Below are 12,715 nucleotides of genomic sequence, written 5' to 3'. Positions count from 1 at the left end.
AAAACAAGACATGTGATCTTGGGTTACACTTATGCCTCACAACAGTTTCGGGGCACTTATGCTAGATTGGGTAGGATGTATATTTTACATCAAGATCTCTTTTTGCCAGAGGTTCTTACTATGATGGTTGATCAGCAACAGGTTTTCTTGGATCATTGGCCGCTTGTGTTTGAAATGGTCTATCATCCTGTGGATGCATATAAAGGCTTGTTGGGACGCTTGCCGTTGCGCTTAAATCACACTTTTTTGGAGCATGAAGTTTTTGATGTTTATATGCGTCAGTTGATACGACATTTCTCCACAAGAGTGTCCATGGCTGATTATCATGCTTGGCCAGTGTTCCTTACCAACACTCGGAAATTAGCACGGCATTATGGTCTTGCTAATGCCTCTATACAAAAACAGCATGTGGCTCTTCTTGAGTCGCTTTTAAAGGGCTTGCAGGCGTTCATGTTTACTGACTCTATGGATGCTGAAGTTGTGGATGCCATAGAATGGCTGAAAAAGGAGCTATCTAGGGTGCAGGAAGCACAATATGTTCGCTTTAAACTACTTGCACGTCTTGATGCTTTGCGGGATGCTAACTGCCCATTCGGTTTATGCTGTGGAAGAGGCAAGGAAATATTATGGGTCAAACATGGATAGCTTGGAATCACATTACGACGCCCAAAAGAATGGGTGGGGCTGCTTTACTGGATGTCCGCTTGCATATGGTGGCGCGTAGGTGGGCGCTTTTTCAGGATATGTGTTTGCAGGAGCAGCCTTGGGTATTCATGGCTCGTGACTTGATTGAGTTGGAGGGATTGTCACATGGACGGACACGTGTGCAGGCTTCATGGTGGGACATTGTGAATGCGGCTCATCTTGTCTGTATTCGCTCTTCTCACATTTTATCGCATATTCTCCTTTCTTGGCATGAAGTTCTACTATTGACTCGGTGGGATCCTGGTCATGAAAGACTACTTTTGAACTCTTTGCAATTCGAAACATTTGTGGAGTCGCGTGTCATTGTTTGGCCAGACAGAGATGCTTCACGCATACGACTCAACCGCATGGTCAGGTTAGGCTTGGTTAGAATCCGAGATGCTGTGATACTTGGTCGTGACAGGCCATATTCGTTTCGTCGTATTCGGCAGCACTTTAAGGTTCCTCGGACATTTCAGCCACTATGGGTTGACATCATGCATGCAGTTGAGCCTTTTACTCCATTGCCTCGGCCATTTGCAGATCAGCCTTGGCTTGATTGGGCACTATGTAAATCTGGTGACTTGATATCACTTTCAGCTAACCAGGTCTATCATAAGCTCGTATCAGAGAAAGATTGGGTTTCAGCCAAGACCAATAAGGTGTGGGGATTGCACAAGTCTAAATCATGGTGGCAGACAACTCTTATGCGTGGTTGGCAGTCTAAACTCCCTTACCAAGGTAAGGTTTTCATTTGGAGGATGTTGGTGGGAGGGTACCTACACGGGATCAGCTCAGCCGTCGTAAAATTACATTGGCCTCTTGCTTCTTCTGCACGACATGGACTGAAACAGTTATGCATCTGTCCATGAGTTGTCCAGTGGCCCGTCAGATTTGGTCTTTTGTCTCTCGCGTTTGGGAGGCAGTAGAGAGGTCTACTGTTTCGGCTCATCAGTGGATATTTGGGATTCGTCCTCAAGTCATTACTTCGCACAGTCACCTTGTGATATTCCATTTCCTTAGATGGACAGGACTTTGGCATATTTGGACTACACGGAATGGGTTCATCTTTGATTCCTTGTCTGGAATACATGGGCACATTCTACATATCCGCGGTTTGTTGCTTTGGTAGTTTTCTTCTCTTCTCTCAGCTCAACTACTGGATGCCGATGTTATTTCGTGATGGTCTATGGCGGCTCGGCTGGCTCATCTTTGATGCTTTTATCTGGGATGCTTATTTGGCTAGGAGGCTTTCTTATTAGTGTACAGGTTTGCATGGTCATGATCCTTTAGAGGATCTTTTGTGGGGGTTTTTTTGGGGCCATAGGTTCTGTGTGAGCCATGTGGCTGATGTACATTTTACATATAATATAAAACACCATTTCACGAAAAAAAAAAGAGAGAGATGTGACAAAGAGAGAGATTGCACAACCAAGATGATACTCATTAGAACCATCCAAGTACATGCTTCTATAGGCATCAAGCCTTATGTTTTGACCATAACCTAATTAGGGCTGTTCACACCCAAAGACGGTGTTCACACCAACTAGCTCTGAAATACCCAACAACCATAAGGTGCCATTGCATTTCCAGGTGGCTATCCGTCAAGCTTAAGTGGTCTCACAGACCTCATGCCCCTTTTTGTGGCGGTGCTAAGCAATAACCACGCAGCGATCATCGTAGACTACCGCCCATTTCCCGGCCTTCCAAGCCTTCATGACATGAGCCATCCTAACTTTCCTATGCTCCACCTGTAGGGGTGTGTGGTCATCTCCAAGGTAGATTTTGGTGGCTTGGATGGTGGCCCTCTTCTTCAGAAAGGCCAAACAGGATTCCGCGTTCTTGAGGAGAGGCCTCACTTGAGTCAAATCCTTCCTGGCTCACGGTGCATCTACAAAGGGGCATTGGTGACACCCCTTTGCCTACATAAAGAATCACCATGCTCTCTTGGTGAGTTTCCCTCGTAGGTCCATCACCCTTCCGTGGAAAGCCTAAATTGGTGATGCCTCCCTTTCTTGAGCGTGGCTGTCATGATGGCCGTGGCATTGGGGTTATGGGCTGTTTTCTGCTTCTTGATTACCTCCACCCATTTGGAGGTTTCGTTGACCTCCTCTTTTGTTGCTACCATCTCCTCTTGGAGCCCCATACACTCCCATCAAAACTCTGAGAATCTCTGTTTTGGCCTGTTGGGTGTAAATTGTCGTTCTCCTTCTTGAATTCCTTGAGTTCAACTTCAGGGCCTCGTGGATGGATGCCTGGTTAGCCTTTTTAAGGAGGTCCTTTCCCATGTTGTGATTTGGCCTTTGAGCGCCCCAGTATGGGCTTCGTAATAATTTTTTTAGTATGCCAGGATGTTTTTGATAACAAGGATGCCCTCAAGGACCAATGCTGCCATTCCTGTTTTTTTAGTATGTCAGGATGTCTTTGATAGCAAGGATGCCCTCAAGGACCAATGCTGCCATTCCTGTTTTCTCTTCTGGACTAGCGACATGGCGTTCAAGGCCGCTTAGTTTCCTGCTCATTCCGTTCCATTTGGCGGAATGGGTCATTGTAAAAGTAGAAGAGGGGAAAGAAAGAGGGCGCCGGGCGAGGGGGGGGGGGACTGCACACACACACACACACACACACACACACACACACACACACAGAGAGAGAAATGAAATGAAATATTAACGTCTTCAGAAGGCCAAAATGACCTATGAGACCAAAAAGGTTACAACAATTGGTGGATCTGATACAATGTCTGTGTAAGAAAAGCTAAAAACAACTAAACAACTAACTGAAACTGAAACAACTATGAGGAAAAGTACGGTACTAGGAGCTCCTACTGGATAACATCTGGGAGGAAAACTCCAGCAACAAAGGTAAGCATCATACACATCACTATCCAAAGATGTCTCTCATCGGTCGATGGATATATCCTCAATGTCCTCCATGGTGAGTACTCTGACTGGACGTCTCCCATGCCGTGCTAGTATGGTCCTAATCCTCTGTTGTAGTCTCCGCCGATGTCGAGATGGGCCTCTCATCTTGGGGCGCCTGGACCGCCCCAGCTCTATAGCCCAATCAATCAGTGTACCTCTGGTGCGGCTATACTCTGGGGCTATTTGCAATGCCTGCTGGCCTGACTGCTCAATCTCTGGTCGAAAGAAGTCTGTAATCTGCCTCTGTAGGTGTCTCTCCCTCTCTGATCCCCTCCCTCTCAAGAGACCCTCTCTATGTCTACGAAGCTCCAGCAAGTATAATCCGAGGCATCTCTGATCCTGGTATCTCATGACTCTAGAAAGTGGTCCGAAACCCTCTCTAAACAGGCAGTGAAAACGGCCTCGTATCTCATAATATACTGGACATTGACATATGTAATGTAACTCTGTCTCTGGCTCCATCTGGCATAGCTGACAAATCCTAGCCTCAGCTGGTACTCCTCTGAATCTGCCAGTCTCAATCTCTAGCTGGTGTGCGGATGTGCGCATCTGACCAATAGCACACCGCACCCCATGAGAAAGATGAGTATCCATGTAGCAAGGTCTAATCACAAACCCATCCTCCGTGAGCTGGAGAAGATGATCTCTATAGAAAGCCATCTTCGTACCAAGCTCGTGTGTGGGCTATATCCATGTCCTCCTAGTGTCCAGCTGAATCAAGTCCTGCCTGATAAGTCTAGTAATCTCTGCCCGTGTGAGAGAGAGGGAGGGTGCATCCAGGGAGTACTGAAATGGAGGTAGCCTGTCCATACTAAAGCCATGCAGCTGGAACCAAGCTGTCATCTGTGCATACCAACATGATCTGTCTCCTTGTGATGCCAACTGTCGTGAAGACTCCAGGGCTAAGCGAGCATATCTGTCTCTAGGGAGAGCCCAAGTGCTATGTATAAAGGAGACTGATCGAGTGAGTGCCTCTACTACCAATGGGGGGGCAGCCATCTCTGCACGGATAATATCATGTGGTACGGAGGCCTTGGCCCTAATCATCCGGGAAATCATAGAAACCAAGGGCCTCTCCATACGTCTCCATCCATCAGTGCTACCAGCTCGGCTGTGGTGATCCACTGAGGGTCCCCATATCTCCACTCCATACAGCATGGCTGAAGTGACCAAAGTGTCAAAGAGCCAGAGCTTTGTTCGAGGTTCCTGAAACTGAACCTGCGAACTTATCCTCTCTAGTCTCCCCAATGCTGCATAAGCTCTGGTCAATCTGGTCTCCGCTGCTCTCCTCAAGGAAAATAGTGGGCCACTAAAAACCACACCAAGGTAAGTATATGCATTTGTGTACTCCACTGTCTCCTGACCATATGTAAAGGTGGGTACTGACCTCCTAACCCACTGTGTTGTGGTGTTACACACCATCACCTTGGTTTTACCAAGGTTAACAGACAATCCACTGTCCTGTGCAAACGTGTGCAATGCATCCTAATGACGCTGCATCCCCTCTGGAGAATCTGAGATCAGCACAATATCATCAGCATACAATAACAGCGGAATCCATGTCCCTGCTAGCTGTGCTCCTCTGTCACCCTCCTGCTCTACATAGTCCGAAACCTCATCCACATACATCCCAAATAAGGTGGGAGAAAGGGGGCAGCCCTGTTTCACCCCAATAGTGGAGTGAACCATCTCAGATATACCCTGGGTAGTACGTACCTGCCCCACAACTGTCCTGTATAAAGCCATGATTCCCCAAATCAGCTCTGTGGGCACTCCCATCTCCTGTAGTCTGCGCATCAGTCTGGCTCTCAGTACTGTGTCAAAAGCTTTGCGGAAATCCACAAAGCAACAATAAATCCTCCTGCCATATAATCTGCCCTCCTCAATAATAGCTCTGAGTGTCAAGATATGATCAAGAGTGGAGAAACCTCTCCTGAACCCTGCCTGCCCTGATGCACGTATGCCCTCTCTCTCTGCCCATCTACTCAACTCCTGCTCAAGAATAGATGCATATAATCTAGCCAATGTGTGACCAATCATGATGGTACGATAATTCCCAAGAAGCATGGAATCCCCTGACTTGAAGATCGGCACAATCGTGGACATATTCCAAGTCTCAGGAAAACCCTCACACATGGCTCGGTTAAACATCATAGCAATAAGCTCTGCAAGCATATCTCTGGCATGAATAAAGTGCTCTGCTACCAAACCATCATGATCATATGCTCTCCCAGTGCTGTCTCCCATCGGTATCCACTAACATGTGGCATGGACTGTCGAGGAGCCTGATGCGTCTCACAGTAGAAGATGATGTCCCTCCCAGTGAAACTATCCTCAAAAGCCCCTACATCAAGGCGTAGAGATCCATTACAATTCCAAGTAGCAACTTTGAGTGTAGTCCCATAGGTCTCGCGCCGTCATCAAGAGCGCCTCTCCATAATCACCACTCTACCATCTCTATAGAAGGCCACTTTCCCTTTCTCTCGGGCTGCCCTTATCTCGGGCATAACTTCTTTCATGTGGGCAAGTTGCGAGAGTGTGAGGTCATCTCCAAGAAATATTCCCGTCTTCTTGAGTGTAGGACGTCTCTTCAAGAAGTCCTCGGCTTCCATGGAGGGGAAACGAATGATAAGTGCTCTCTCCTTAGAAGATTCGCCACTACCTTCTCTCTTCTTTCCCACTCTCCATGCCTTTGTGTGCGTGGCTTCAATGCCCATCATAGAGAAGAGCTCCTTGGTTTCCCCTTCCGCATCATCACGGTCTTTTAGACCGGACACTCATACATGTAAGGCCCGGGTCTTCCTCCTTTGCTCCTCTTCAAGGGTCATGTTGATGATGGTGGGAGTGGGGATGGGTGGCGATTCTTAACCTTTCCTTTTCTTGGCGACCTCGATCCATTTCTCCGCTTCGCCCATGAAGATGTCTTCTCTTTATGTTGCTCCTCCTCCTCTCGAATGATCCTCATTTGAGAGAGAGAGAGAGATTAACGTCTTCAAAGGACCCAGAGGGTCTATGAGATCAGAAAGGTTTACAGTGTTTTCATGATGAATCTGAACCATGAAAAAGAAATTAAAACTTTTAAGGAACTAGTTTCAGAGAGATATTAATGTAATCTTAAGGGTCTATGAGGTCGAAAAAGTGTTACAATAAATTCATGAAATGACTAGCTTATGGAAAAGAAAACAAACTAGCTACCCATACAAAGAAATGATCATGTGACTAGAGAGTTACAAGGTATCCATGTGGCTGTAATATGGAGGCCCATGCAGGTAGTGTTGCTTTGTTTATTTTTTTGTGGGCGATTTCATAGCTTCTGAATGTCAAAGTCTATCATGCAACATGCTCATTACTGTTAAGCAAGTATCTTCTATTTCAAGCAAACGAGTTGTGTTTCAGGGGAATGAGGATAACTACATATGATTTATTTTTCTATCTAGTGCTAACTTTCATCCTAGCCTTTAAAAATTATAAGGGGTATGCAAATATTGTCATCATAGAGTGTAAGGTATATGCATTTTCTCATGAAGTTTAACTTGTAGCTTCTTGGCCATTACATTTAGGACACGAAGTCATTATGCCTCACTATAAAGTAACTTGAGGACTTCATATGCCATTTTGGTCCAAGGTATGGTGTTTGTCACAATCATGTCCAGAAGATTTAGTATGCTTAGAATAGAGCTGAAGGATCAATGTGATTTTAAGGGCTTTTGCCAGCATTTTATGAGTCATGTGAGTATTGTGTTATGACCATCAAACCATTTTAGCCCAAGGTTAGGTGCTTAGCAACTATATTGATAGGATCCGGTATGCACAGAAGAATGTTCGAAGATTAGATGATGTTAAAGGAGACATGGCTTGAAACACAAGGTAGGATGTTTCCTAGGTTATGTTGGTTAAGCTAATGATTGTAAATAAATATGCTTTTAAATGTGGAGATAGAGATAAGTCATTTCTAATGGCTTTTGATTTTCATGAGTCTTTATACACATGGAATTGCAGCTCCCACTGATGATTCATATTTATTCAAAGGTTTGCCTTGTTTTTAGGAAAATGTGCTAATCGCCTACTCACACCAATTGGAGTTCCTCTAGTTGCCAAACAGATGAAGGTATTGCATCACTTTTATTTCCCTCCAAAGTAAAACCTATCCCCTTCTCTTTTTATAAGTTTCTTGCCATCATCAATAATCAGTTGTCCTTGTACAATCTATAGTTACTTTCACTTGTACATCTTTGAACTGAATTCTGAAAGGGTGGTGCAAATGGTTTTATGCCACGTACGGTAACATCAATTGGTGCACTACATTGTCTCATTGGTTGAAACCAGATAAGTTAGTGCTAAGCAGTGTTGTTGACATACTATTATCTCACAATGTATGCTCAGGTAATGCAAGTAAATCAACCATGCTCAGCTAAAAAGCATCATGAGGTGCAATGCTTGCTTGGAGTAAGGAACATACAATCATAAGAGTAATATCTGCAGTCATTGTTACTGAAATTATTGCTCAAAGTGGTGGCCCATAGATTCTGCAAATAAGTTTTTTCAAAATCTATCCCCCTCCCATATATATATATATATATATATATATTTGACTTTGCTATTTTTTCCTCTCTTTTTCCCCCCCTTTTTTCCAGCTACCCTAAGGCCCAAGATCCTCCTGAGTTAACGTTTTTCACTGCCCATAGGCGATGCCGCCGAGACCCTCGATCTCCTGGTCCTAGGCAAACACCTTCACCACTTGGGCTATCGCCTCATTAGCTGTGACTTCGCTATTTACAGTAGTGAGAGCCGCTAATTTGCAAGAAGGAACTTAGTTCTTTTAGTTGTCTACCTATGGTTGAGGTGTTTCACCAAGGCTGGTACAAAATTGTGAATCTCACTAGAAGGAACTTAGTTCTTTTAGTTGTCTACCTATGCTTGAGGTGTTTCACCAAGGCTGGTACAAAATTGTGAATCTCACTAGAAGGAACTTAGTTCTTTTAGTTGTCTACCTATGGTTGAGGTGTTTCACCAAGGCTGGTACAAAATTGTGAATCTCACTAGAATGATTTGTACCTAATTTAGCTTGTACTAATTTTGTTTTTGATTCTATCGATGCAGAGACTTGAGCTTAGCTCGATATGGGCCCTGATGGCAGCATTTGATGAGCCTCTACCTTCTCTTAGCTCACACAGTGGGAATATACAAGTGGACGGGGCTTTTGTCACAGGTGTTGATGCGCTATCATGGATGGGGAATAATACAACCAAGCTGCAGCCTTCACAGAGAAATGGCCCACATTGCTGGACCTTCTTTAGCACGGCTAAATATGGGAAAAAGAACAAAGTCCCCCAAGTAACATCCTACACCTTTAAATTTTGTAATGAAAGTGGGGGACTCAACAAGGATGCCACTTGGAACTTGAAGTTTCAAATCTCAAGGTAAGCTTTCTTGGTATCCATTTTGCAGGAAAGCATCCCCACATTGAGAGCAGAAAGAGTCAAAAGAGAGATGATTCAAGGTGTTGAAAAAGCTTTCGGTCTCAAAGAAGGGTCATTGCCTGCCCCACTATATATGAAAGTCCAGCTCTGGTGATATGCCCAGACTTGCCTAATGAAGGCTTTGATTCCTTATTGAAAGTTCTTTCATCTTATAGTAATATATATCTCCTTTGTCAACCCCATACTCTCACTTAAACACATCAGCTAACCTTGTTGCTGATTATTTGTGAACAGGGGTGCAGCTCTTCCACTTAACACACCAAATGTTCCATGCATCTTTGATGCTTATGGGCGGGTAGGAATTTGTGGGGACTGGCTTCTTGGTTCCAATCTAGAGGCTGCAGCTCTTAGTGGCATGGCCATGGCTAATCAAGTAAGTCTCATTTCTGGCTCTAAGGAAATTGACCCACAGCTTCAGATGCATGCAAGAGTCAGGTTTGGCCTTTTAAGGCAAACACGTGCATACACACATGCACACATGCCCTGGAAATTGCATGGCCAGCTTATGAAATAAGTGTGTTACAAACAAATGTGGCAATGTAAGATCAGATGGTTCTTTGCAGATTTCTCTCTTCTGTGAAAAAAGGGGCTCAAATCCTGATGAGTTCAGCATTGGATTGGAGCACGAGCTGTCACCGATCATTGGCCATGATATAGGACAGTTTTCTGGTCAAGAATCAACACACCAACCAGCAACTTCACAGTTGCTGAGTACAGTATAATGGAATCAACAAAGAGGTGCACATATTATTTTTTGGATTATGATGTGTATATAGTTGGGTATTTGCAAAAAAGGGGGCTTTAGTTTCTGACTGCTTGCTTTGATTTGGATAGACGCATTATCAAAGTGGAGAGCGCAGAGAAGCCTGTAGCAATTTGGCGATGTGCTTGTGATTGGTGTGATCCTGTAGCACCCAACCAGATATGGCCATTGATCATGTCTGTTTCTGTAAGATGTTTTTGAGAACAGCTTCTTGGAGATCTGCTGGCTTCAAGTAGCTAATGCTTAGAATGATGCATTGCCTTGCACCCAAGTTGACCTGTACAGGGTTGGAATCGTGGCCATGGCTCCTCCCTAAAATGATGTTGGCAGTTCAATTTGAAGGCGGAGTGCAATCTCTTTGTTGCCTTTTGATGTGCTTTGGGCCCTTCTTTTATGAGTGGCCAGTTCACCAAGCAATGAATCTCATGCAGCTTGAAGCTTTGAGAGTGCCATTGGAAATGTAAATTTAGATCTAATGAAAGCTCTCTTGTGAGATATGTTTGTCATTTCAATGGTTCTTGCGTTCTGATTTTGTTGGTCACAGACCACCAGTAGCACTTTCAACATTTCGAATAGTTTCAAGGACCTAAGACAGAAGGAATCAACAAGTCTAAAAAGGTGCATTACAAGTCCTAAAGATTACAATAGGCATGGAAAGGACTTAAATCCTTAATTAGTAAAGAGAAACCCACGGAACAACACAATGACAAGATGGTGTTTATAACTTTTTTCGTTTTTTAATTTGGCCATTGTCTATGGGTTGAATGAAGCAAGCATGGTTATCACCATGCTTGAGAGTATGTTTGTGTGTGGTTGTCTTCCAAGGCATAGGGTCTTCATCGTGCTATTGTGTTAGCAGTCATCAAGATAAGTTTATTTATGTATCCTTAGGTGAGACACTGCCACTTAGGGGACTTGGGAAAAAGGAGGGAGGCCATTAAAAACTGATCCCTCATACTCTCAGGTGTCATAAACCTCAATACCCTAAAAGGCCTCTAGAGCACTTGGTCTTCTAGATGAAATAATCTCCTAGGTGGTGTCGAAGGTGGTGTGTATCGTAACAAGGGGATATCTTGAAGCAAACATCGCTGAGTTATGCCCCTTCATACACGTAATGCCCCCTTGTCCTCAAAAAGAAGTTGTGGGCCAATAGAGTCAACCATGCAATAGCACATAATGCCCTCTTGTCCTCAAAAAGAAGATGCGAGCCAATAGAGTCAACCATGCACTAGCACATAATAGAGATAGGATCACTCCTCGATCTTCTCAAGAGCTGGGCTATAGATACCTAGATCCTCTGTGTGCTTTTGCACTCCCATAATCTATGATACATCGTCGTGGATGGACATGGGCATCTAGGAGTAGAGGGGTCCATGCATAAAAGATCTCCGCTAATTGGTGAGCAACCCACGGTGTAGATATGTCCAAAAGACATAGGATATCTAGCTCCTCCTATACAAGTGTGAGAACCTCCTCTAAGTGGGGGGGGTGTTGTCATACGCTTCCTAGTAAGGCCTAAGAGTGGGAACTCTCTAGGTGTGTCTAAGCATGCACAACACGCTGTTGTTAGCAAAGAAATGTATGCTCCTCATGGAGTCAAGTCACATCAGCCCATCAAGCTCAAGCTATGGGAAGTTCTAAAATGAAAGAAAGGTCCTTTTCTAGGAACTCAATCCCCTGGAATTCAATTTCAGAAGTTCCACCCTTCAACAAGAAAGTGAAATGCTATAACTGTCAAGGATTTAGATATTGCAGTACGGATTGCCCAACTCCTTTTGAATCAAGGTCTTCGGGGCACGGAAATCAAGGACCAAGATTCCAGACTCCAGCTCCTTCCTTCCAGAGTAATCAGGTTCCTTTCCGCCAAAATCAGGGAAATCCCAGAGGTAGACCCTCTAACCAACCCTCAGTTTCAATTCAAAGTAATGCAAGACTTCCGCCTCAGAAAAGGGAAGTCAAAGAGAGAAGTTCCTGAATCGACCGTCCACTTCCAAAGCAGTAACGCTGGAAGTGATAGAAGAAGAAGAAGAAGATGAAAGAGATTATACTCCACCCTGCGAGATATCCTCATCTCGCATTTTTTAAGTGGGGTAGGATGTAAGATTCCTCCCTCCAACTTTTGAGGTATAAAGGTGTAAGAACCTCCCCTTCTTTTCTTGTAATTATTTCTCTGAAATAAAAGAAAGATATTGTTTTACCCTGTTTTGTCCTAGAGAGAAAATATCTAGAGAGAGATAATCCAAAATTGAGATATCTTTGGATATAAAAATCCTCCTAGTGTCTGAAATGGTTTTCCCTGAAACAGAAGTTCAAAATAAATTCTCCAAAGTGCATTAGGAATCAATTAAAAATGATTTAAAAGAACTTAGCCTAAGGGTCGAGATTTTTTGAAAATTTTGAATTATGGTCCAATTAAGATTCTTATGGGCTAATAAGATTAATCCAAGTGTTTGGATGAGATAAATCCAAAGAATAAAAGAAAATACCCAAAAATGGGTAAATACTCACATAAGATGGGTAAATGCTCACATAAGATGAAGAGTTGCTCACATAAATCCAAAGAATAAAAGAAAATACTCAAAAATGGGTAAATACTCACATAAGATGAAGAGTTGATTGAGTACAAGGTTTATTAGTTAAAAACTATGAGATATTAAACTAAAAAAATGAGATATTTTAGAATAATTATACCATTTTGACACCTTGGTAAGGAGGGGAGAGACTTTAAGGTAGGTGTCTATTTCACACATGTGGATGTGTTTTTAAATAAAAAAAGGTGTGATTTTTTTATCTCTCCTCTCCTGGATCAAACTGGATCAAAATGGGAACTAAACTGGTCTAAATCTTATCCAAATCCAGTGACG

At 43.6% G+C, this 12,715-nt stretch overlaps 1 protein-coding gene across 1 annotated transcript in view; it reads left to right on the top strand.

The window, feature by feature from the left end:
- LOC147622983 (FAD/NAD(P)-binding oxidoreductase family protein) overlaps nt 1-10,363 on the top strand; it is a 99,054-nt gene extending 88,691 nt beyond the window's left edge. The window contains exons 4-9 of the mRNA XM_086821007.1: nt 7,655-7,716; nt 8,709-8,942; nt 9,057-9,178; nt 9,323-9,461; nt 9,652-9,826; nt 9,923-10,363. Of these exons, the coding sequence (XP_086677133.1) occupies nt 7,655-7,716; nt 8,709-8,942; nt 9,057-9,178; nt 9,323-9,461; nt 9,652-9,810 (716 nt within the window). The 3' untranslated portion in view covers nt 9,811-9,826; nt 9,923-10,363. The remainder of the gene's footprint in view (nt 1-7,654; nt 7,717-8,708; nt 8,943-9,056; nt 9,179-9,322; nt 9,462-9,651; nt 9,827-9,922) is intronic.
- The last annotated feature ends 2,352 nt before the right edge of the window (nt 10,364-12,715 follow it).

Source organism: Cibotium barometz, chromosome 27, assembly GCF_041138505.1.
Source record: "Cibotium barometz isolate CiBa-2024 chromosome 27, ASM4113850v1, whole genome shotgun sequence".
NCBI classification, from domain to species: Eukaryota; Viridiplantae; Streptophyta; class Polypodiopsida; order Cyatheales; family Cibotiaceae; genus Cibotium; species Cibotium barometz.
Note: the sequence above shows the minus strand (reverse complement) of the source record. Positions and strands in the feature narration are given on the sequence as shown.